This window comes from Maniola jurtina, chromosome 4 (assembly GCF_905333055.1).
Source record: "Maniola jurtina chromosome 4, ilManJurt1.1, whole genome shotgun sequence".
NCBI lineage: Eukaryota > Metazoa > Arthropoda > Insecta > Lepidoptera > Nymphalidae > Maniola > Maniola jurtina.
Window position 1 is genome coordinate 12,813,463 of NC_060032.1, and position 26,684 is coordinate 12,840,146.

Genomic DNA, 26,684 nt, shown 5'->3' on the forward strand with positions numbered 1-26,684 from the left:
TTTTTATGCAAACTAAGACGAAACAAACTTGGAATTAAGACAGTAAAATCCCCCATAGATTATACAAACTTTTGATCGGCTAATAGTTTAGAAAAGACTTAAGGGATCTGCTAATAGAAAACGAGAGGAATTTAGATATACTTAAATAATAAGAATTTAGATACAAATAGATTACTTGGAAACGAAAAAAATCTAAGTTCTTTCAAGTTTCTACCTCTACCATTTCCAACGGTTGAAACGTAGTGTGGGACGCCCTCCAGCACGATGGACCGAAGATATAAAGCGGCTGGCGAGAAGTGGCTGGATGAGGAAGGCTGAGGACCGGGTGTGGTGGCGCTCTATAGGGAAGGCCTATGTCCAACAGTGGACGTCCACAGGCTGATGATGATGATGATGATGATGATGATGACAGTTTACAGTGATTTGACCAGACAAGAAATCACCAATGGTTATATCATCACCATCAAGCCATCGCCGGCTCACTATTGAGCACAGGTCTCCTTTCAGAATGAGAGGAGTTTGGCCGTAGAACTTGAACAATTGAAAAGAGCAACCGCCGAGTTTCTTGCTGGATCTTCTCGGTAGGAACGGCATTCCGAACCAGTGGTAAATCATTTGACGATTCAAAAGCACTTGTAAAAGTTGATTTGAATAAAAATCTATTCTATTCTATTCTATAGTCCAATACGCTGGCAAAGAGTGCGGATTGGCAGAATTTGAGAGAGGAAGACAGAATTTATGGAGAACTCTCAGCCATGCAGAGGTTTAACACGATGTTTTTATAATCACCACCGTCAAACCAAGGGATATTTAATTGCTTAAAACGCACATAATTACAAAATGTTACAAAAAGTACTTGCCTGGGGTCGAACCCAAGACCCCCGGACTAGGAGGTCGACGTCATACTAAGCAACTTTCCACTAGGCTATCATCGCTATATAATGGTTGTATAGCGACTAGAAAAAGAAGACAAAAATATACAAACTACAGTATAAATACCGAGCAACAGGACCAAAGCCTTTGATTAAAAATACACCAGATTTACTAAACAGAAAAGATTCAATTTCGCGTTAAGCTAAAGCTAAGGTCCTAATATAAAATCGAGCCACGTTCCGCAATCTTAAAGGGATCCCGTATCGAATACAGACGTCCAATTACGTATTCAATGCCGCGATGAATCAACAATGGTCATTGTTGGTCGTCTGGGAATTCCTTCATAACTTTTGTATAAATTAAATTCGGGACCCGTACTTTACTTAGGCCGTTTAGGCTACAACCTATACCTATGTATACCGATTCAACGAGCACTGATGAAGGGATTTGGTCGTTAATATCTAGCGTTCGTTGGAAATTAACGTTGGATAGTCTTCATATTGTGGATTCCATGCTGATTAGACTACGAACTTACGAAAGTTGCTTAGAATGAATAAAGGTTTAACTATATTAATGTGATTTCAATACCCAGACTTATGCTTGTGCTAGTCTCAATGTTTGCTGATAATAGAGCTTGCATCGAACCCTGTGGTACACGTAATAAAGCACGCAACCTCTTGTATCCATACGAAATTAAGTTATTTAAACATTGTGTAACAATCCCTTCTTCCTACCAAACCAAGATAAAAATATTATTTTTCTTATTGTTTAGTTAAAAGTTAAAATGCTTCAATAATATGAACAATTTCTTCCTTATTAAAGCAAGGAAACGACAAAATATTTAATTCTCTGTTGAATTTTTTTTGCCATTCTTCGATCAAAAGTTGCTTCGATCCTTATATCCCTAGGGATGAATTAGGGATGAAGGACGTTGGTAAGGGAGCCTTTGTGATTTACCCGCATTAAAACATTTTAGGATAATGGATTAGGTAGGCATCTTTCATATTTTTAAAAGCTTTTTTATTAGTTTGACTTGTTCGAAAGCTGACATTCCATTGAAATTGGTCTGATTTCTCGTCTTCCAATACTATACGATTGAGATGTTGTATGACAATAGATGATTATGGTACCACTGACCGTTACTGAAAACCGAGGTGGGCAGTGAACATAGACATTCTCTGATGGGAAAAGGTAGGACATACCAATTTAGACATAATATATTAAGTATACAATTATATATATATTGTTTTCAAGACTGTCTTTTGTAAATGGACCTAAGTTTCCGTTTTATTTAGTTAGTGCAATAATAAAGAGCTTTGATTTTAAAATACGAGTGTAATTTGTCATAACTCATACACAAAAGTAATGTACAACATTAATAACCAAAAAAAATATTTCAAAAAAAAAAAAATTAATGAACTTCCTAAACCATTTGTCACTATTTAGTAAATGAGTTGCTCTACAAAACACAATAAACCATTGACTGTATGCCATTATACGCTTTACTGCTCATAGTAATTAGGGTGAAAGTTGCAAGAGAAACTATGCCATTCACCACTCGTATTCCAGCTGAAGAATCGATTATGAAAATTGCCAATAACGTCCTTATGAGAAGGATCATTATTTTAATGGATTGACCTATGACGTAAGATTTTTTTTCTTATACCCTAGTGTATTACGAAACTTATTAGGTTTATTGCGAAAACCAATTTCGGAAGCAGAAACTACTTAACTTTTGGAGTAAAGTCAGAAAATTCCCAAAAGACCGTAGTTAGGTAAATGCTTGCAGTGAGTGGGAGTCTAATATTGTAGGAGGATATGAATAGGCTTATATTAAAGTTAGGAAACTTTGACTGGATATATTACGTACATATTTGTAGAAACGATATTGTGTGATATGAGATACTATTGAAACGTTTTTTCTTTGATCTCAGGAAATGTCATTCCGTTCATTGTAGAGCAAAATCTCAATAAATACGTTATTCTCATGCGTGTCTGATTTTTATAGCACGCGCATTGCATAAATCAATATATGAGTATGCGTCTGATTCCGTAATAAATCTCCAATTCCATTATTTCTAGTTTTCTAATACATATCTACCCGAACAAAACCGTATATGAAAAAAAATTGGTTGATTAGCTGTCTCAATATTTTGTTTAAGAAACCCTTTATTTTTGAGTATCAAGAAAATTAAATCACAATTTAAGTATTGTGATTTGTGAATGAAGAAACTGATATAAATGGCTAAATTTTCTTGTCACTCCTGCCTCTGCTGAAATATGTATTCGTAACACACCATAGCGTCCACATTAGATAGAATAGAATTACGTACCTACTTTACGTAAAATGGATCGTCCAACAGACCATGAAATAAGGATAGCAGACTGTGAAATAACTTCAGCCAAATGTGGTTTTTAACAAAATAGAATAATTAATTTTATACTCATACTAGAGGATGCCCGCGGCTTAGTCCGCGTGGATTTCGGTTTTTTCAAAACTCTTTGATTTTCCGGGACAAAAAGTAGCCTATGTCCTTACCCGGGATGTACCCCAAGTCTGTACCTTTCATTAAAATCGGTTCAGTGGCTGGGCCGTGAAAACGTAGCAGACAGACAGACATACTTTCGCATTTATAATATTAGTAAGGATTAACTTTTAAAAGAATTTACTTACTCTAATGATATATAATAGTCCATAGTTAAATGCAAAAGATACCCTAGGGGCCTAGAACCGTCCTGAAAATGCCAGCGCTGTATGCTCTTGCTCTTAGAAGAACCAGACATAGCACAAAGAGTTGCAAGCATTTCTGGGTTATCGCGTCACCCGGTGTCACTAATACATTGATACAATTATTATGATGAATGCGATGATGACAGTAATACATACATATACTAGTACATTGTATAAACTAATCGGTATCATGTGCGTGATGGAATCTTTTAACCTCCCAGTTGGGAAGCGGTGTCTGTTCTGCCGCGCTATTAGTTTGTCAGTCAAGTTTTTGTTTCGCAGGCTGTAGGAGTGATTTGTCGAATTATTTGATGCTAAGAAGAGCTCTTTAGGCGCCATCTATGTTAGAAAATGTTATTTGAGGAGCAAAGTACCATGAGCATAGAAGTTAGCAGGCTCACGGCTCACCTTCACTGTTGTTTTATAAAGTTTAATTTTTTTTATTCGAACTTAAAAGAGATCCAACAGACACTTACGATGTTTCTGGCACCCATCCACGTTCTCTGGCCAGTCGCAGGAGTGTGCGTTCTCGTTGTACAGAAGACCACCGATACACAGCTGTTCAGTGGCAGTTCCGTTCCAACACGTCCAGTATCTTGTACAAGAGGTCTCATGTCCGAAGATGCCGTACAACCAGTCGCAGTGTTCTGTGCCGATCGGTGGATCTGAAAAAAGTTTATAAATAAATAATAAATAATAAATAAATCTTTATTATCTGAACAGAACATTATTTACAGACTTTGGTGTGAGGCCCTGCCTCCTGATGAAGTGAAAACTGTGTTTCAGGAGGCAGTGTCTTCCCATAATATAGTGTACAGCACAATATAATATAACCACTTATAATAATTAAATTAAGTTTAAATTGAAAACACGTAATTAAAGGTATACTTAATATTTAAAGATAGATAGTTACAATTCTAAGAGAGTTGTGTTATGGGTTTTTGAATAATAGGGGTAATGAATCATTTGTATATAAGATAAAAAGTTTTGGAACTAGATGGCCTCCCTGTTTGATCTAGAAAAGTGGACGCAGCCAGTATTTAAGATTTTTAAATACCTGTAGCCTACATTAGGTAGCAATAAGAATTCTAAGTCTATGGAAATACATATTGTTTTGAAATAGGTTATTCTGAACACACGTTGCTCAAAGATGATTTTATGTCAGTGGTTTGTAATGTAGCATTGCAGTAGCATGAATAATTTCTATTTTATTGTAACTTGTAATATACCTATTTAGTATGAAATTATAGACTTTCAAGTGTAATTCGTTAACAATAATACTGAAAAAGAATTTCCTAATTTGCAATTTATGTTAGGTATAGTGAATGATTCCCGCAACTAAGTCCTCGTAGTTATTTTTTAATTTCTCGGGAATTCTTGGATTTCCGGAATTAAAAATAGTCTAAGTTAGTTTACGGGATGCATGCTATCTCTGTATTAAACGTAAAATGGATTAAGTAAATGGGCCATGAAGAGATAACAGACAGACGAACGGACAGACACACTTTCGCATAGTTATAATATCAGTATGAATAATAATATCATAATCAACGGAATTTCTAACATCAGACAAAGTAATAGAGATGAAGAATGAAGATATAAATTCTGAAACTCAACACTATATTTAGCTTGTAATCAAAACGATAGGTAGTTAGTGGTAGTTATATCTTGTGTGAGTGAAACTTTAGTAATTAATAATGCACATAATGGGCCTAATAGGCCATTATTGGAGGTAATTACTAAAGCTGGGATAATCCCCATGATGCCGGAGTGACCGCGATGACACAAGAGGAATTAATTACCCCGTCGCGTCGTCGTCTATATCTTTATGGCTTAACAGGGCTCTCTCCGTCACTCGTTTCATACAATCGTAGTTCCAATTTCATTTGAATATTAAGCAACCAAAGTCCATGAAATTTTGCAGACATATTCTAGAAACTAATATCTGTGTCTGTGGTGTTTTAGATTTTTCTAAAAATATGTAGTTTTAAAATTACAGGGGCTCAAAGATTTGTATGTAAATTTTTAAGACCGCGTAACTTTGAAACCCTTACGCTGGTCCAATTTTGATGAAAGTTACAAAAATAATTTGCGTTCCTTGGGATAAAAAGAAGCCCTATGTCACTATCAAGGTCTGCAAAAATTACGTCATTCCGTTGCTCCGTTAGGACATGATTGAAGAAAAAACTAGCACACTTTCGCATAATCATGATGATAATGATAATAAATTATTATTGATGATAATGATAATAAATAACGTTTTTTACTTCACTATACATAGATACACGAAAATTCATTCAGATGTGCCTAAGATGGGACGCGTTTGCTTAGAAAATTCTTATTTACAATACTCTTCGTTGTCTCAGTTTTCTTTCGATTCAGTAGTTTTAGAATGAGTAAGAAATTATATAGGTTCCTGCTCGTCTTGTTTTGATTTACTTACTTATTTGCGCCTTGGGGTATTCACAGTAATTCGATCTCCAAGGGTAGTCGCACCCTTCCGTCACACCCCGATGTTTTCCAGCGAAGACCAGTCCATTGGGGCAGTCGTATTGTACTGCTTGGCCACCGTCACACTCCCAGTATTTGTCACAGTACTTGTCGTCCGCGACAATTCTTGATTTAGTCTTGCATGGGTCTTCAACTTGTGCACAGGATACTACTGCTAAGCTGGCAACGAGAGCTGTAAAAGAAACGCTGTAGTGAATTATAACAAGTAATAAACGGTAGGTGTTTCTTAGCGCGTATGTACGCGGCACATATACACGCCATACAGTAGTTGAATACTATTGTAACATAAGATCCCGGGATAGAAAACAACATTAAGTAGTTTCAATAGTAGATTATATCATAAGGGAGCAAAATAATATTTTTACGGCGAGGGCGCTTTTCTGAATCCAGAGCGTAGCGAGTCACATTGTATGGAGTCACTATGGAGTGCACCAGGGAGCGCGCTATCGCTCCCCATTTGTTATTTGGTTCGCAAAAACGCACTGCGAATTATCGCTGCGTTTAACATATGCAGTGTGTATAGTTTACGTCCATACGCACCAACTACCAAGTTACCCTAACTCTATTGAGTTAGATACAGACACCAGGCTATGGTGGTCCAATGTCAAGAGACAAGTCAAAAGCCCTTAATATCTCGCTAAAGTACCCTGGACAGAAATACCCGGCCCAAATTGAAGAGGGTCAAGGCAAGGGTAAGGACCGTGATTTTTTTATTACAGCTTTATTATAACCAAATTCCTTTGGATCTTAAGAGGAATTTTAAATGAAAGCGCGTATTCTGGGTATTAATAACCTATTACGCAAGAATTCCTGAAAACTCAGGGTTTTTTACCTTTTTACCATTATTTGATATACAATCTTAGAAGTAGGAATTTATGCCACCTGCTTTATTTGTTTTTTTGGTGAGCAAGTCAAAGTATAACAATAACTCTTTGTGATGCAACTATCGCTAAAAATTTTCCTACTTCCTAAATTATTCGAGAAAAGAAGACATCGTGAGCAAACCCACATTGTCATCTGATATTCTGTAGATGCTTGAGTAGTGACGTTGACAAATAATTAGGTACACTTTAAAAATAGGTAGCTGTAGCTATGCCCTTATCAAAAAGCTATCCATCATGGGAAATGTAAAGGCATGTACCTCGACACGCGATGCCGAGGCTATAAATGTGTGAGTGGATTAGATACATTTGAAGCATTACATTTTCCAATATTTTTAGAACCACTTTTATGTCTTCCACGTAGTTTTACGTCTGTACGAAGTCTGGTGAATCGAAGTAACTTAGCTTTTAAGTCTATAGATTTAAGAGGATAAACTGACTAAATGACACATTATTATTAAGGTGCAATCTATTCATTCACGTTAAGCTGCAATTGTTTGTTGTTGTTGAAGAGCGGGAACAAAAATACACACTCTGTGAAAATTTCAGCTCTCTGCCTATTACGGTTCATGAGATACAGCCCGCTGACCGACAGATAGACAGATGGACGGAGCGGAGGCTTAGCAATAGGGTCTCGTTCGCATCCTTCGAGTACGGAACCCTAAAAAAGACCCATATAAGTAGGAAGTCAGGTCATCTTCACCTGGCTACCTGTCTCTATAATAAAACTAATAAATCATTGACATAACTAATACATCATTCATCGTTTATTTAACACATAATCGAGTCGAGACATGCGAATTGCCTAGTCAATGTCATAAGTCGAGATGTGTGCGCATTGCATAAGTCGGAAGAACTTTCACCTGCTCATGCGCACCTCACATAACGTAAGACGATTTGGTTATGGTCATAGTCAATCAGTTGGTGGAAAATTTTGTAGTCATCACTAGGTGCTAATATTATAAAAAAACCGGTCATTTGCGAGTCGGGCCTCGCCCTTTAAGGGCTCCGTACATATTTTGGCTGTATTAAATATTTCTTAACCGAGTTAGAACATCGCAGTATAAACCGTGAACGAAAACCCAAAAAATGAGATTAAAAAAATAAATAAATATACTCGTACTCTACTCAATGAGCTCTAAACATGGTAGGATAAGAAAAATTTTTTTTTTTCGGCTCCTCTTTCATGTAATCCCTGAAAAATAAATAATAATTTAATTGAATTTTAGTTTTGGCTCAATATTACACCAAAATTTCAAGTTTTTGTAACTCATTTCGACAGACAGCAGAGTGACATTAATAGGACTCCGTTTGTATTTGTACCCTTTAAATTCAATAAACTTTGCACGCCATGCTTGGCAGAATGTGTGATTTTACCTAATATTTAATACCAATGAATATTATACCATACTCTAGCAAATAAACACTTCTTATTCTTATTCATTTGGGTACGGAACCCTAAAAATGTGGTGGAAATAAAGTGTGTTGGTTTGTTGGTTTGTCTTTCAATCACGCCGCAACTGAGCAACAGATTGACATGTTTTTTTGCATAGGTATAGACCTGGAGAGTGATATAGGCTACTTTTTACTTCGGAAAAGTTCCCACGGGATTTTTATAAACTTAAATCCACCACATCGCGGACTTCATCTAGGGGTTTTTAGTTTTTATAAAGTTAAACAGAAATTGTACGCAGACTTGAAATTGGTGGACCTAAAAATTCGTAAGAAGGAAATTTTCCTGGCATAGGCATCCTAGAATTGCACTAAGAAATGATTTTAAGGAATTAAAACAGGATTCTAAAATATTTAAATCCACGCGAAGTTACGGGAAAAAGCTAGTACCTAAGTGTACCTAGTACCTTTTAATTTTAATTGAGCCAAATCCAACAGCTCCTTGGCTATAACGTAACACAATTTGGTTATGGTTATGTTTGTACACGTACCTATTTAACTGCCTAGTGCCGATTGGCGTAAGATGGTCATTACTTATGGTAATGACTCGGTTGAGTAGGTGTAAGAAGTAAAGGAAATGTCAGCTAAATTACTCTTTTGTAGTAAAATGAGGTACCTACCTAGGTGTTTTACACCAAGCGAAAAAATCGAAAATATCTCCCGTAATATCTCCTGTAATTGGCTACTCTCCATTGAGATTTGACCGATTTCGGTCGGGAGGGAACGCACACAAAACACGCACACATACACACAAACACGTTTCTTTTAATTTTTAACCCCCGACCCAAAAAGAGGGGTGTTATAAGTTTGACGTGTGTATCTGTGTATCTGTCTGTGGCATCGTAGCTCCTAAACTAATGAACCGATTTTAATTTAGTTTTTTTTTGTTTGAAAGGTGGTTTGATCGAGAGTGTTCTTAGCTATAATCCAAGAAAATCGGTTCAGCCGTTTGAAAGTTATCAGCTCTTTTCTAGTTACTGTAACCTTCACTTGTCGGGGGTGTTATAAATTTTTATACACTTGTTGCATTTTTAATGTTCCCACTTCTTTGAGAGATCATCTAGCTTCGATCAACAATTTGTTCTATATCGATAGTTAGAGGTTTATTTTTCTAATGGGATGTGTGTGTGTGTGTGTGTGATTTTTGCAAATAAATTTAGATTTAAGTAATTATTTTATACGGTCAAAATCACGAGTACTACTGCTACTTTTATGGGTAGAAGATTCATTCTAATTGGTATGGAACTTAATAATATACCTATCGTGAAAGGTCATGGGATACTGTCCGTGGTCGGCAAATAAATTGCCTATGATTTGAGCCACTTTGCGTAAGCCGATTACGTTACATGTACGGATTAATATGATACGAGGTTTTATGGAGCAACTATTTAAGGGGCCCGTACATAAAAAAGAAGAATAAAAGATGAGATTCCAGTTTCCAACCACGCAAAACTTTAGGTTAAGATCAGAGTAAATGGAACAAAATATCGACGATCTCGTCTTAACAATGGCTTCAAGTATGAGCAAACTCAAAGTAGGTTCGGTACAGTAATACCGCTATATAAAGTCGCATCGGCAAAATTCGTTTGCTCAGAAAAGCAAAATGAAATAGGTACAGACCTTTAATCTGAGCAAAGTCAAGGTAGGCTCTACAGAGCTATGCCTTATCACACTGTGAATCTATGAACCATATTCATCCGGTCCCGAAGGTAGCCTATCCCAGAAAGCCCTAAAGTAAATCCCTACGGTATGTCAAATTCAAGCTAATAATAAGTTACAAAAATTAAGTACATCTATTTCCAAATGCACTATTAAAAATTTATTAGGTTGTGATTTTTGAGGTTTCTCAATGTGCTGATTACAAAAGTTAAATCTTTTTCAAATGTAACATGACAGACTTTCATTTTTAAAATAAATCTGAAATTTCACTTATTTTTTTCATCACAGGAAACAAGTTTGAACTTTGGTTCAGTCACTTTGCGTGACATGGGTCACCTACATGTAGAGATACCATGTAATATTACTTAACTAAGTTAGGATAACATTAAAGTATTTTAAGGAAATGGCATATGCAGATTGCAGTATATGTAAGCAACTTGTTATGAGTTCGTCGCCTTCTAGAAGTTCCGAGGCAAATTTTACACTAATCACACTAATATTATAAAGGCGAAAGTTTGTGTGTATGTGTGTGTGTATGTGTGTGTGTGTGTGTGTGTGTGTATGTTTGTTACTCCTTCACGCAACAACTACTAGACGGATTTGGCTGAAATTTGGAATGGAGATAGATAATATCCTGGATTAGCACGTAGGCTAATTTTTTTCCCGGAAAATCAAATAGTTCCCACGGGATTTTAAAAAACCTAAATCCACGCGGGCGTAGTCGCGGGCATCGGCTAGTATGCTATAAAATACGCATTTTCAGCCACACTGCATCGTTATAAAGTCTGTTGCACGACTCCTAAAAAAACAATGCAATGATTTCAGGGTTCATGTATGCATATTGAGTTTATTTATTGTACCATACCTTGTAAATGTCCGAACAGATTTGGATATTATATAGGATATTATATCGTAAGAGTCCCAACATCATCCTGATTTCTGAGTGACACTAGCTATAAAAAATAAAAATAAAATGGCGGCTGCTTGCCACCATTTTTATATGTGGAACATTCTAGGTTTTTGGTTTGGGTTTTGGCGGAGCAGTGGTGTTTTTAATTTTTTTTAATAACGACTTGTTAGAATCAGTGTTTGACAGATAGGACTTGTCCGAAAGATTTCAACTGTATGGAAATCCTAAAAAGTGGGAACAAGGTGGTCATGCAGTGAGTTGCTGGAAAATGTTGATGCCGGTCCCTTTTGTTCTGTCCTGTATTGTTGGAATTAATTGGAACATTTTCGGGTCGATAATAATTTATAAAGAGGTTGTATTTTTAGGTGTACCTACTGGTAGCTTGCATCTACTACCTACTAGACGATGCCCGCGACTTCATCCGCGCGAAGTTTGATTTTCCGGAATCATAGAAGCCTTTGTCCGTTTCTGTACCAAATATCGTTAAAATCGGTTAGACTGATAGGCCGTGAAGGGCTAACTAAAGATTCATAATCAAAGTCAAACTCAAAGCCAATTTATTCAAAATAGGTAAGTATCATTAAATGATTGTCAATTGTTGAATAATATGCAATATAATTGATGTAGTGGAAAATTAATTACTTAAATCAATAATTAATAACTTAAATCAATTAATGCTTTTTTTTTTGGAGAGTGACTAGTTTTTTCATGGCATGTATTACTTAGTTATTTTTGTCATAATCTTATAATAAACAAAATAAATGTTACTGGGGTTCAAAACGCGTCCTGGTTTGAAAATAGGAAAATGGTTATTACAAAACTTTGTAGATTAAAATATATACTTACGAGAATATTTTTTTGATCCAAACAGAAAAGTGGCAAACGCTGTCAAACTTTGCAATAAATGAAAATAATGTCTTGCATAGTTCAAGAATGTCTCGAAGTGTAGAGTAGGTACCGTGAGAGTGTACAGACAGACAATGTCCGATGTCGTGAGACTCGTGAGAGAAAATGCTCATCGTTGCTATCAACAATAGATATAATCTAGTGGCTGTGGTACAAGATGTACGAAATTATTTAAAACAATATTATGCTTATATCGCAATAATCATGATTGTTATGGAGAAAAAAAAGATCCAGACGTCCAATTCGGATAACGTACCAACGGAGGATCGAGTAACTCTCCGAGGGAGAGGACATTGCGCTTTAGGCCAAATTAGTCGTATATATTATATGAAATTAATATTTGTCCGTCTGTCTGTTTGTTAGTTACCTATGCGTTCGCGCATCGTTAATACGATTGAATGAACTAGTTGGTGCTAGGACTTGTGGAAAAGTTTTCGACAAAGTACCATCAATGCACAATAGGGGCGCGTGAATCGTAATGGAACACATGCCGGGCATTAGCAACTTCTGTATAAAATATTCTAATTTCCGACATTATATTCGTCAGGAAATTGTAACTTAACATTAATTTTCAAACACACAAATTCCACTGCTTCGCTAATATTAAAATAATTATATAGGAAATAGTAGGTATTTGGAAATGCTATTTGATAATTGTACACAATTCGTGCATACCTGACGCATGAGTATGTTTACTGTATTTAATATTAATCTACTATCCATAACTTTCATTAATTATGTGTAAAATGTGATGTAAAACGGTCAGTACTAATTTTTTTTGTCGCGCTATTCTCATTTTGGAAACACAACTTACTTGACACTATGACCATGAGTGGACCAAGATTTGGTCAAGTGATTTCTTCCATCCGATTCTCCTCACGGCTTTTTACCTGCAGCCAGCTTTTTACATCTGTTTTATCTTTATGCATCTATCTCAGCTTAGGACTGCTCTATCTTCATCGGCACATTCGTTTGCGGTGTTTCGACCGAATGGACTGGTATTTTGAGTAACAGGAATTAAGAGTATAGCGTCTCCCTCGATGGAATGATCTGCTTTTTACTACGGACTACAGGGACACGTGAAATAAAATTTTATTTTCATTTCTATCGAGTGTCCCTGGACTCGGGGTGATGGTCGTTTTTAGTGAACGTTGCAGACGGGTCGAGATCGCTTACAAATCGAAAATGGACAGCGTAAAAACCATCAAACGTAAATTCAGCTGTGTGTATTTTTAAATGTATTTTCGTTGAGTTCTTTCCAAGGCCTTAAACAAATGATCTAGATTTGGTACTTCTTTATGTTTGTTATTTTCAATTTTATACCTACCTACATTTAAAAAAAAATCACACCAGCCTATATTTTTTAACCCCCGACCCAAAAAGAGGGGTGTTATAAGTTTGACGTGTGTATCTGTGTATCTGTCTGTGGCATCGTAGCTCCTAAACTAATGAACCGATTTGAATTTAGTTTTTTTTGTTTGAAAGGTGGTTTGATCGAGAGTGTTCTTAGCTATAATCTAAGAAAATCAGTTCAGCCGTTTGAAAGTTATCAGCTTTTTTCTAGTTACTGTAACCTTCACTCACTTCACGGATAAAGTCGCGGGGATAAGCTAGTTAGGGATAAGGATTTATGCATTGTTTGTTATCTTGTATACAGACCTATATTCCAAAGGACATAACTTGTCTTGTGTGCTAAGGTTTGTAAATAGATATTAATTAAGCATTCACTTGTCTGCCCCAAGGTTGTGTGAAGCTACTCCTACACCTTATTGTTCTTTGCACGAAGCTCTTGATGCTTATGTTGCTGCAATGACTATTTATTTCGTGGGTACACGCAATTACAGACATTAGGATGAGTGTATTGCATTTGCTTAATCCAACAGATTTTACTCCACACACTTTTGTTAACTAGGGCCAATGACCGGCTAAGTAAACTCAGCAATTCATTTATTGGCAATTTGGATCACGGCTTCGTTCGCGTGGATCTTTTTTAAAATCCTGTTTTCTTTATTCAATTTTTTTTTTAATTTTCTAGGTAAAATGTACCTAGTCTTTGTCATTGTCTTTATCCTAAAACCATGCGAAAAATCACGTCAATCAACGGATTGCGGATTGCCACGTTGCGACGTGATTGAAAGACAAACTAATAAACCAATAAACCAACAAACAAACACACTTTCGCATTCATGATATGGGTGGTGTAGGTAAGTAGGTATGTACTATGACTAAGGTAAGTACTTATACTAACCCAGCTGAGTTTGCTGTGGGCTTCTTCTCAGATGAGGGCGCGTTCGGAATACTCTTACGTCAATTTATTTGTTAAATTATTACCATTGTACACGTCTTTTCATTGAATAAATAAATTAATAAATTTGATTGTAGGTATGTACTATGACTAAGGTAAGTACTTATACTAACCCAGCTGAGTTTGTTGTGGGCTTCTTCTCAGATGAGGGCGCGTTTGGAATACTTTTTCGTCAATTTATTTGTTAATTTATTAAGCTGTCCATTGTACCTACACGTCTTTTCATTAAATATTATAAACCCCCGACCCAAAAAGAGGGGTGTTATAAGTTTGACGTGAGTATCTGTGTATCTGTCTGTGGCAACGTAGCGCCTAAACTAATAAACCGATTTTAATTTAGTTTTTTTTTTTGTTTGAAAGGTCTCTTGATCGAGAGTGTTCTTAGCTATAATCCAAGAAAATCGGTTCAGCCGTTTGAAAGTTATCAGCTCTTTTCTAGTTATTGTAACCTTCACTTGTCGGGGGTGTTATAAATTTTTAATTTACACTAGAGGATCGTTGTCAACGATCCCCCGTCGATTTCCTACGTATGATATTATTGTTCTCATCTCTATCTGCCCTGGTTCGTGCATTCTCGGTTCCTAGATCGGTGCATTTGTGATAACCAATTCTAATTGCTGTGATTGGCTGAATTTACCATGTTCTTGCTGCGACAGTGAGTTTGAGCCACTAGCGGAACAATGTTAGCCGGTCAGAAATGATTGCAATTAGTCAACCTGTATGACGTCCGTGTTCTGTTTTTGATTACAAAAAAGAAAAAATTGTTGTTGCAATCATCAATTTTAGCAAATAGTGAAAGAGAGTCGGCCAATCAGAGGTCACAACTACCGTCACACTTTCTGTCAAACTATGGCAGTAGGCTTACCGAGTAATGAAAACAATTTTTCATTCTGTAATGTCATGTGGCAAGTAGGGTTGCCACCTGCCTCTTTTTGATTTACAGGCTACCACCATCAAAAATACGGGGTTTAGATTTGAAGAAATTTAAAAATTTGAAGTATTTGAAGAAATAGGCGGTGGTTCTCTCTGAAATGCATGGAAAGCCTATTTAGATATTTCAGTTTATTTGTAAGTTTTGTATTTTTTCTCTGTATGTTGCCGTGTCTTGATTGGTGAACTGTGTTTGCAATGTGATTTTAAATAAAAGATTTATTTATTTAAATAGCTTTTAAAAACTCTAGTTTTGTAAAGCAAAATGTTATACATTTCATACATACAATCTTTGCATTTTAACTTAAATTTACATTTAACTTGTAATTCCACCTTCACAGTATCAATACTATGGCCGTAGCCAGGAATCGATTTCGGGAGAGGTTTTATCAGGGCCGGAACTGAATCCTGTCATGAGGAAAAAACATTCGCTCAACTTTATGGGCTAATTACCTGGTTAGTGGAATTTCGCCTTTCAATTTGACAGTGAGATAAAATACAACAATAAAAAAGCGCGAGCGCAGTGAGCGTAAGTGTTTTTGGTTCAATACAGAAAGAATTAAAGTGAAAGGGAAACGAGTTTAGCCATAGCAAGATTTTATTTTTAAAGCTCCCTATCCATACTAATATTACAAATACGACAGTATATCTATTTGCCTATCTATTTGTTACCCTTTCACGGCCCATCTTCTTTACCAAAATTTTGGTACTTACTATTCAGAGGTAACTTGCATCCCAGACATAAACTTTTTAGCCCGGAAAATCCCCCACGGAATTTTTAAAACTCTAAATTCATGCAAACGAAATTGCGGGGCTTACACCAAGTAATACAAATTCAAAGCGCGAGTGAAGTGAGCGCGAAATGTTTGATATATTTCCAAAAAAAAATTGGTAAGCAAATGCAAGAAATACTGTAAGTATTATTTTAGGCTTAGGTTTTTGACGGCTTCCCAGGCGCAGTCGCCATTTCTAAATTTCTGGTCTGGTGGGAGGCTTCGGTCATGGCTAGTTATATGGTTAGTATGGCCCTAACGGCCAAGAAATTAGACTGCATCATCACTTACCACTAGAAAAGATTAAAGTCACGGGCTAACTTGTATAAAAAAAGGCTAACATCCTCAAACCAAGCCCCGCCGCCTTGGCTACGACCATGATCAATATCGAGTGGGTTTCGGCTACGCATTGCCGCAAAAGGAAAATATTCTTTTTACTGGACATAACGTCAGTGTTCGGTTTCGCCAGCCAAGTGCGAGTCAGACTCACGCACCGAGGGTTCCGATTCGGGTATTTTTTTCGACATTTTACACGAGAAATCAAAAACTGTTATGCATTAAAAAAATTATGCATAAAAATAAATAAAAATCTGTTTTAGAATGAACAGGTAAAGCCCTTTCATATGATAACCCACTTGATATATGTAGTTATCTTACTTTGAAAATTGAAAATACTAATATTTGTTCATGAACACATGACAGACGGATAAAAGGACAGATGGACAGACGGACAGACGGAAAGACAGACAGACTGATAGACAACGAAGTGATCCTATAAGAGTTCTTTTTGCTTTTGAGTTACGGAACCCTAAAAATATTTAGTTTTATTTGCCCCGTATTTTATTTTCATAATTACCGGTTTCTCTATCCTGACATACGGGGTAACCAGTAAAATACGGGGCCTCTGGCAACCCTATTCGGAAAACACTGTCACATTCAAGTTAATGTCAAATATTCTGTTTTCAATTACAGAAAGCTGCATCAATCATTATTACAATATTTTATTTGTTGTGATTGGCTGAATTTTTGAGTTTCAGCCAATAAACAGACTGTTTGCCAATTAAACGTCATAACAATATAAATGCCAGAAAGTTTAACCAACAAAAACAAACTTAGTGAGAATGCAAACGGCACACAATTTATAATACATATTATATTAGTCGTATATAATAGATATTATAGTAGTCATTCACTTTGGTAATAGTCAGATTGTCATCAGTAAAATTGATATTGGTTGATGTATCGTAAATTATTGTTTCGGTGACAAATATTTTTATTTTCTATTTATCTTTGAACAGAATGGAATAGAATGAAATGGAATGGAATACAATGATTAATTTTTATTCCTGTAAACTTTTAGGTAAACTTCAAAGTGTTTTTGAATTGTCAGAAAAATTTACCACTGGTTCGGAATGCCGTTCCTACGTTTTCTAGGATTTCGTACATTAAAACGAAAAACTAAACTCTTATAGGATCACTTTGTTGTCTATCTCTCTGTCTGTCGTGTGTGTCAAGAAAACCTCTAGGGTACTTCACGTTGACTCAAAACCATGAAATTTGGCAGGTAACCTAACTGCGTAATTTTGGGTAGTTTTTTGCGACATTGTTCAATAAAAAATTTGGATTCCAACTCCTCAATCCTGATGTTGCAGGAGACCTGACTACTAAAGCTAATGTCGATTATTAATTGATATTGAAGGTATCTATACCAAGTGAATACTTTGTCGTTGACCTCAACCCTGATGCTGTAAGAAATTGCATTCCTAAATCCTGGTGATCCCTCGGGATTTGAAAAGGATCATTCGTTTAAATGTTCTTACGTGATACAGAAACAAGTTGCATCCCGGGGACGGGCTATTACGGAGAGGCAACTTTTGTTCTGGGAAATGAAAGGATCGGGATTTATAATAACCTAAATCCACGCGAGCGAAGCTGCGGGCATTAGCTAGTTGTAAATATATTTAGAAGCTACTATAAGATAATAGATAAGGTACTTATTTCCTTATATTTTTATTGTATGGCAGCGCGCGGTTTTAAATTATAAATTGCACGTCCTGTGCTTTTCTGTAATACATTTTTTTCTCAATATCTACCGCTTTATCTCATAGGAAGAGTCCGTAAGACATAATACAGTGAAAATAGGCAAAATATACAATTTTTGCAGTTTCCACGTCAGTACCTGCCGATTTTTTCTAACAGTGTAAGCAGCAGAGCTGAGTTTACCATCAAGTGTTGATATATGGGTGTTCCATAGAAGCTTTGCATCTAACGTTATACCGAGAAACACGGGGTTCTCCTTTATTTTCAACATATGATTATTTATCAATGAATTTATGTCATTTAAGGTCCTGGTATTGGGCAGTGTGAATTCAACACACTTAGATTTCTTTGCATTTGGAAGTAAATTGTTAGCAATAAATCAGAGAGTGACCTGTGATATGGCATTACATATAGTATACATTGTCAAAAATTATAATATTAAAGCTGTGCGTATTGCGTGAGGAATTGCGTATTGCGTGAGGAATAGGTGCAACTTGCAGGGTTTGATGCATGCGCTATTGCCAGCAAACATGAGACATATTTTTATCTACAGGCAACGTCTGAGTAGGTAACGCATACGTCTCTAACGCAAGTTGAAATGTACCAGTGTATTTAGTTGGGTGCAGTCTAAATGTGGCCCGTGTGTTTAGACTGTCAGTTTCTGTCAGTTTCACGTGTCGTCCCCCGCACTTCACCACCCCGCTTGCACAAATCGAGACAGCACGAAATTTTCAAGATTTCTGGGTGTAATTTCTGGTTTTCGTAGTTCCCACATAATTATAACAATATAAAATATATAACGATAATTTTTTTACTACATAATATTCATTAAATTTTCTAGGTCTGTGGTTTTTCCAAATTTCATTAAATTGCTTCGTTGTCTAGAAAAACGAGCACAAAGTTGGGCCTTTTTTTAAAGAAAAATACAAATCTTTGAGCCCCTGTAATTTTAAAACTACATATTTTTAGAAAAATCTAAAACACCACAGACACAGATATTAGTTTCTAGACTATGTCTGCAAAATTTCATGGACTTTGGTTGCTTAATATTCAAATGAAATGGGAACTACGATTGTATGGAGTAAGTGACGGAGAGAGCCCTGTTATGCGTGTTTTAAGTTATTGGTACATGAATAAATACTTCAATAAATAAATTTTTCGCAAGCAATCGCGTCATGAAAAATCCAACATTTTAATGGGTCGTGCATGACGCATGAAAATCAAATAGGCATACAAAACGAATAATGGGTAAAAGGCACGGTTCTAACTTCTAACGGATTTCGAGTAAATACAGCCTGATTTAATTAAATTCGAATTTCCTGCTTCTCTACATCAGTTACAAAATCGTGCATTAGCCTGATTACCATGTAAGGGGTATTTCGTGGGAAGTAGGTACACGAATAGGTAATCAATTAATAACTGACCTAGTTTCTGATGTTAAGGCACCCCAATTTCGTGATGGACTCATTTCATTAGGACATTTTTGTGGTTTAACAACACGTAAATACAGCAAAGTTCCGTAAACTTGGCTGCAATGTCATTAAATCAACGTAACGATGCTCTGCGAAAGACATTTTTTTAGAAATGTGAGGAGGGCGCAATGGGGTGTCAACAAAAGTTTAATGTAACAGAGTATGGAGAATCCAATGTTTTTGCGTATCATAACTTTAAACTATTTTTATCCCGGAAATCAAAGGGTTCCCACGGGATTTTTAAAAGCTTAAATCCAGGCGTCGCTAGTTAGTCAGTTATATTATAGTATTATGATACCAGTTATGAAATTGCATAGGCGATTAAATCTGACGTTGTACAATAATAGCCTCTTTACGAGCCCTAAAAACGCAAATGTCACCCGAGCATTAGCATGATTGCTTCGTGGTAATCGTAATCAATTATTAACAGCCCCGAGTGGCCCGGGTCATGATGCTATGAAGCCATCCAATCTAAATACATCCATTTCATTAGAAGTTGGGACACATGCTGGAATGCCTTCCCAGTTATTTTAGAATCTATTAACAGAAGAAAAATTAGGGGTTAAATGGACATCATAAAACAATCCCATAGGGTTTGATTTTCAAAAACCTATTCTTCGTTCGTTAAGAAAATATTATGGGAAAGTCCTCAGCTTAAACTTTGTGTAAATTATATTCTAAATATATAAAAGAAAATTCGCAGAAGAACAAAAGCGACCGACATAGCTCAAAGGATTAGCAAGCTGAAGTGGCAATGGATAGGCCATATCTGTCGTAGAACTGACGGCCGATGGGATAAATGTGTTGGAGTGGTGGCCGTGTACTGTAAGCGCAGTGTGGGACTATTGTACCTCCAGCTCGCTGGACCGATGACCTGAAGAAGGTGGCGGGGAGCGTGTGGATGAGGAAGGCGGAGGACCGTGTTTGGTGGCGTGCTCTTGGGAAGGCAGTGGACGCATACAGGCTGATGGAATGGAATGGATAATATTATAAAAAGAAAAGGTTACTGACTGACTGACTGCCTGATCTATCAACACACAGCTCTACTGGACGGATCGGGCTGTTTGGCATGCAGATAGCTATTATGGTAGACATCCGCTAGGAAAGGATTTTGTGAAAATTCAACTCCTAATGGGGTGAAATAGGGGTTTGAAGTTTGTGTACTCCATGCTGACGAAGTCGCGGGCATATACTAGTTACAGTATAAGTAAAGTGAACTGACACAGCCGTGTTGGAGCGTGGCTAGTATTGAACTCTTCAGTGTTATTACCAGAAGCATCCATTTAGGAGATTGCTTATGGCATGCCCGGGAACACTATTACAATGTAACAGCCGGCCATTAGGGCATTGGGTGTCTGAGGTATCACACTAATATTATAAAGGCAAAATTTTGTGTGTATGTGTGTGTGTGTGTGTTTGTTTGTTACTCCTTTACGCAAAAACTACTGAACGGATTTGGCTGAAATTTGAAATACAGATAGATAATATCCTGGATTAGCACATAGGCTACTTTTTATCCCGGAAAATCAAAGAGTTCCCACGGGATTTCGATAAAGCTAAATCCACACGGATGAAGTGGCGGGCTTCAGCTAGTGTGCTATAAAGCCGGAATCAAATTATCGGACGCGGATGTCGGACGTGGCTGACCACTGCAACTTATAGAATCTGGATAATAAAATGTACATTGAACTGTGCAAACTATCGGACGTAACTAAGTAATGGACGTAACCTCGGATCGTCCTTAATTTTGTTTCAACTCTAGACTCAGCAACTGTTAAATACTTCTGGTGTTTAGATCGCCATTTTGATGGTGTCAATAGCAATTACCTAAATATTGTAATTAGATTATTTTATAGATTAAATCTCACGATACGCCTCTACGCGTTGTGAACCTCGCGCTTTAACGTGAGAGAACATTTTAATAACTTTTTCCAAAAATAGCCAATAATTTAGTACCTACCTGCTTTTCTGACTGACTCTTTCAATAGTAAATAGGGTATATCAACAAGTAGGCACAGACAGGTTATAAGGTTATCGGATAACATTGTGTTTAACCATCCCAGTTGGCCAGTTGAACTGAATATCGATAGTCGATACAACACCGAACCGCAAATATCTGTACAAAGGGTTAAGGTTCACTAACCACAAAATTTACAGTCGATCTAACATATAGCAAGGTTGAAATCGATAATATTTGTAGCCAAATGCCGTAATAAGCTAAGCTGATTCCTAGTTCCATGAATGTTATATTATACTTACTTAGGTATAGTATGTCCTATTAAAAATAATTACAAAGTGTAAGTCCTCAAAATAATTATATTTTTTTAATTAGTCTTGAAACATGCTCTATAATATGAAGGTTTTTAGGATTTCTGTTGTTTTAATAAATATTAAAGTTACTCACTAACACTCAAAATCATAACCGCAATATTTTTTATTTTATAGATTTTTAGGAGTCCCTACCTGAAGAGTGCAAACGGGACCCTATCATTATGCTTCGGCTGTACGTCTTTCCGTCCGTCCGTCAGTCGATCTGTCAGCGGCCTGTATCTCGTGAACCGTAGATAATAGATAGAGAGCTTGTAGAGAGTTGAAATTTTGACAGAATCTGTATTTTTGTTGCCTCTATATAACAACAAAAATAGTAATAATTTAGAAAATATTTAAACTAAAACGTTTTTTAAGTTAAGATAACACTAACATTTTCAATGAACAAATGCAAATTAAAAATTTATAACACCCCCGACAAGTGAAGATTACAGTAACTAGAAAAGAGCTGATAACTTTCTAACGGCTGAACCGATTTTCTTGGATTATAGCTAAGAACACTCTCGATCAAGCCACCTTTCAAACAAAAAAAAAAAAAAAACTAAAATCGGTTCATTAGTTTAGGAGCTACAATGCCACAGACAGATACACAGATACACACGTCAAACTTATAACACCCCTCTTTTTGGGTCGGGGGTTAAAAATAATAGCGTTTGGTAGCTCTATGTTAGCTTACTCGCTGTGGACTGAAGCTATTACCTAAGTAACCATTTACCTATGTACTTATTAGTTTAGGTCTATAAATAGGTACTCACCGAAGAGACTCGCCCGGCACCGTTCCGTCGACATTTTGTGGTTGGTATCTGCAGCAAGGGAATTATTGACTGAGTTAAATTGTTGTAGCTATGCGAGACTTGTAAAATTCAAAATATTTTCATTCAAGACTTTTACAAGTACTTTTGAATCATCAAGAGCATCTGCCATTAGTTAGGAATGCCTTTCCTACCGAGAAGAACCAGCAAGAAACTCGGCTTACTTTACTTTACTTTACTTAGTTTACTTTGTAACTAGAATCTCAATGAGTACCTACCTACCTTGAGGACCTAGGTAGTATTTAAAAGCAGTTCAATAGGGATGACGACTACTAGTCAAATCGGCGACTTTTTATCAAAAGTCAAAAAGCTCGCTTAGTATGGGAGCTTGTATGAAATACACAAATGTGACGTCAAATCAAATCAAATCAAATCTCTTAATTGCGAATTTGGGTAAACAGTGGAGATGTTACAAAGATAAAAAGGTACAGCCAAATTCTGCTTATAAGCATGCAATATGTTACATTAAATTAAGATACATTTTGGTCACACAAAAAAAAAAAATTAAATAATAATAGCAAAATGTCCAAAATTAAAATACAGTTATAACTTTTCTGAGAGGTAATCATTAATTGAGTAATATGTCTTAACATTTGACGTACTTTTTTTTAAATCAATAATTTAAAATGGTTAGCAAACTTAAAACTACCAGCGAATGTGGATTTTACGAATTTTGGAAGACCCACTATTTAATAATTACTAAAAAATATTTTTTTTTGCATCCCATTGTTAAAATCCCAGAATTTCTTGGACTTTTTAATAAAATGAAAATGAAAATGAATTAATTTGTATCACGTAGGACAGCTTGTGCCACTAATGTTATCTCAAGACCAAGAAACTCAGAGGTAATTTTGCTCTATTTAAAAAAACAACATGTATCAAAATTTTGAAAAGAATATTTTATAGTTAAAAATTACGATCGAGTGATATAAAGTACCTAGATATCATTCATTCAAATCAAATTTACTATGATAAATCCCAAGAGTTCGTAGAAAATTTTGACGAGATGCTTGATAAAAGTTGTCAGTTGGTGAAATGGTAGTTCTGCGTAATCTTGTTAAGGCAGATTAAACCACACATAATATTGACTCAACCTCACGGCAACACCGTCTCAATTTCAACTTTTGGTTTAGTTTCAACGATTGTACAACGCATCTTCACAAGGCTTACTTACTACTAGTAACTTTTGGATCGAATTCCATCCAGAGGATCTGGCTTGGGCGTTATCAGCGCGTTGCCTGTGAATTATAAGCACCTCCTCAAAGTTTTCCACCGGCTCCCGAATATGAATGAATATTAATGATTCACAAGTAGTCACAATAATAATATTATATTATTTCTTTTGAACAAGATATCTATTTTAATTCAAAGCAAAATGTTATTTCGAAATGATTTGATTATATAATACTTGTTGTTAATAAGTAAGTATATGTTTGTGTCTGGAGTGAAACGCATTCTGATTTTTGTAAAACAAATTTTTTGTGGGGTATCGACGTTACAGTATATTATTATGTTTTATTTCAGCTAAATTTCAGTTGTCTGCGATATTCTTACCATGTAATATGGGTCCTTATCACAGTTTTTAACCCCAAACCCAAAAAGAGGGGTGTTATAAGTTTGACGTGTGTATCTGTGTATCTGTCTGCGGCATCGTAGCTCCTAAACTAATGAACCGATTTTAATTTAGTTTTTTTTTTGTTTGAACGGCGGCGGTTTGACGGCGTTCTTGGCTATAATCCAAGAAAATCGGTTTAGCCGTTTGAAAGTTATCAGCTATTTTCTAGTTACTGTAACCTTCACTTGTCGGGGGTGTTATAAATTTTTAATTTACACTTGTTATTAATATAAATATCATAATAATGTTTTGTAGTAGGTTTAGTTATTGTTTAGTTGTGGCCAAAATGAGACCTTGTTTATTGCTTACATTTGCGTCAATTTGGGAAGCCTTGCGATATAATTCAGCCTCCGTAGATCAAATTAAGTCGCCTTGAGCGATAGTATTTATTTATTGATGAAGAAGGTTCTGGTAGTTTGCCTCACTTCTGAAACAAGATGCTAGGATACTTAGCTAAACGGTAGAGTCACTAATGAGAATTTCCATAGTCCATACCTATACTAATATTATAAATGCGAAAGCGTGTCTGTATATTAGCTACCTTTTCACAGCCCATTTGTTTAACCGATATTGATAAAATTGGGTACAGATACAGCTTACATTCCGAAGACGGATATGTACTAGTTTTTACATTAGTTTTTTTAAATGTTTCTGCGTATAAAGAATCTTGAATCTTGAATGTATTCCGAAAAATCAAAAAGTTCTCCAGAGATTTTTAAAGTCCCATCCAGTTAAACTGGTTGGACTGCTTATCTTTGACTCTTTTGACTTACAAGCTTGCACGTTCATAAAAGTAACCAATTGGTCAATATTTCTCGAGAGTTGAAACTATTGTAGCTTTGTCCTATCTGTCACTAGTACAACCTTTAAATATCTTTGCTAAAGTCAGAATGGTGCCTGCGAGCGTATCTAACCCTATGACTACTTAACGAAGGAAAAGTGAAGTAAGTTTACAAAGTATGTTTATCTACATAAGATGCGGTTTATGGTGATCTCACATTCAACAAACAAAATTCACAAAAGTACTTGTAAAAGTTAAATTGAATGAAAATATTTTGAATGCGGAAAAAAATATTTTGAATTTGAATTTATGTGTATTGTGTACACGCTATGAAGACTCGACGAGATGTTACATAATTGATTGCCACCTTTTAGTAGCACGTGGAAAATGCCACACGTGGCCAGCCCACGTATTTTTAGCCCTTATAAAAGGTCAAAGGACACTCTTGTGAATTTAAAATGTATCTACCTACTTATACCTATTGGAAATTCGAAACAGTAGATGCCTTAACAGGGCTCTCTCCGTCACTCGTTTCATACAATCGTAGTTCCAATTTCATTTGAATATTAAGCAACCAAAGTCCATTAAATTTTGCAGACATATTCTAGAAACTAATATCTGTGTCTGTAGTGTTTTAGATTTTTCTAAAAATATGTAGTTTTAAAATTACAGGGGCTCAAAGATTTGTATGAAAATTTTTAAGACCACATAACTTTGAAACCGAATATTTTAACAGAAATCTGGAAAACCACAGACATATTAGTTTCTAGAATATGTCTGCAAAATTTCATGGACTTTGGTTGCTTAATATTCAAATGGAACTACGATTGTATGAAACGAGTGACGGAGAGAGCCCTCTTAACCAATGCCTGCTCTCCTATTTGGGGCATATCATGCGACGAGGGAATGATAGTTTGGAAAAACTTATTGTGACGGGCAACACAGAGGGCAAGAGATTGTGAGGCCGCTCACCAACCAGATGGGCAGACCAGCTGTGGGACTCTAAGTGCAAATTCCAAGACTAGCAATCCGATAGAAGCCTATGGAAGCAATGAATCCGCACGAAGTTGCAAGAACACCAGGACCACGATCTTCAGAAATGAAGGAACGACTAGACTAGAGAGAAGTGCCTAAAAAAGTATTTTAAAATCTTAATTAGGTTACCTAGGTACTTTATTTAGCCAAAATATGCCATATATTTTATTTATGAGACGATATTACAAACAAACAATAGATATTTATCATATACATGTAGAATGTAGATCATAAACTTTCATTCGTTAATCTAGTTATATGAATATTCTAGTCTATGTAATTGGTCTGTTATGGTTTCAAAGGGTAGGTACATAATTGTTAGATAAATATACTCGTAATTAAAGGACTAAGTGAAAGGAATAATGTTTGAAATGGTTTCAATGCACATCCATTTTGGAAAATAAATGGTGTTTATTTATTCTATTGGATTCATTTACAGTACCTACCAGTACCTACTACCTAGCTACGTATATTCAGCCAATTTTGTTGAAATTCGGTAGAGAGGTTAACGGACGAAAACGAAGCTGTAGAGTGTAAACTATGTAAATAGGACGCCATTAAAAATTCAATACGGACCCGTCTCAGGTGTTTTCGCATAATATTGGGCCCATCTTGCTATACTTCGCACTTGTAGGACATAAAATGAAATGTGCTATTGAGTAAGAACTAA

The 26,684-nt window shown here is 36.0% G+C and overlaps 1 protein-coding gene across 2 annotated transcripts in view; it reads right to left on the reverse strand.

Annotated features, from left to right (window-relative positions):
- Positions 1–26,684, reverse strand: part of LOC123881319 (protein obstructor-E-like) — a 66,084-nt gene that overhangs the window by 2,500 nt on the left and 36,900 nt on the right. For both annotated transcript variants that reach the window (XM_045930035.1, XM_045930036.1), the window contains 3 exons: positions 22,527–22,574; positions 6,048–6,287; positions 4,081–4,269 (listed from right to left, as the gene is read on the reverse strand). In XM_045930035.1, coding sequence (XP_045785991.1) covers positions 4,081–4,269; positions 6,048–6,287; positions 22,527–22,560 — 463 coding nt within the window. In that variant the 5' untranslated portion in view covers positions 22,561–22,574. The remainder of the gene's footprint in view (positions 1–4,080; positions 4,270–6,047; positions 6,288–22,526; positions 22,575–26,684) is intronic.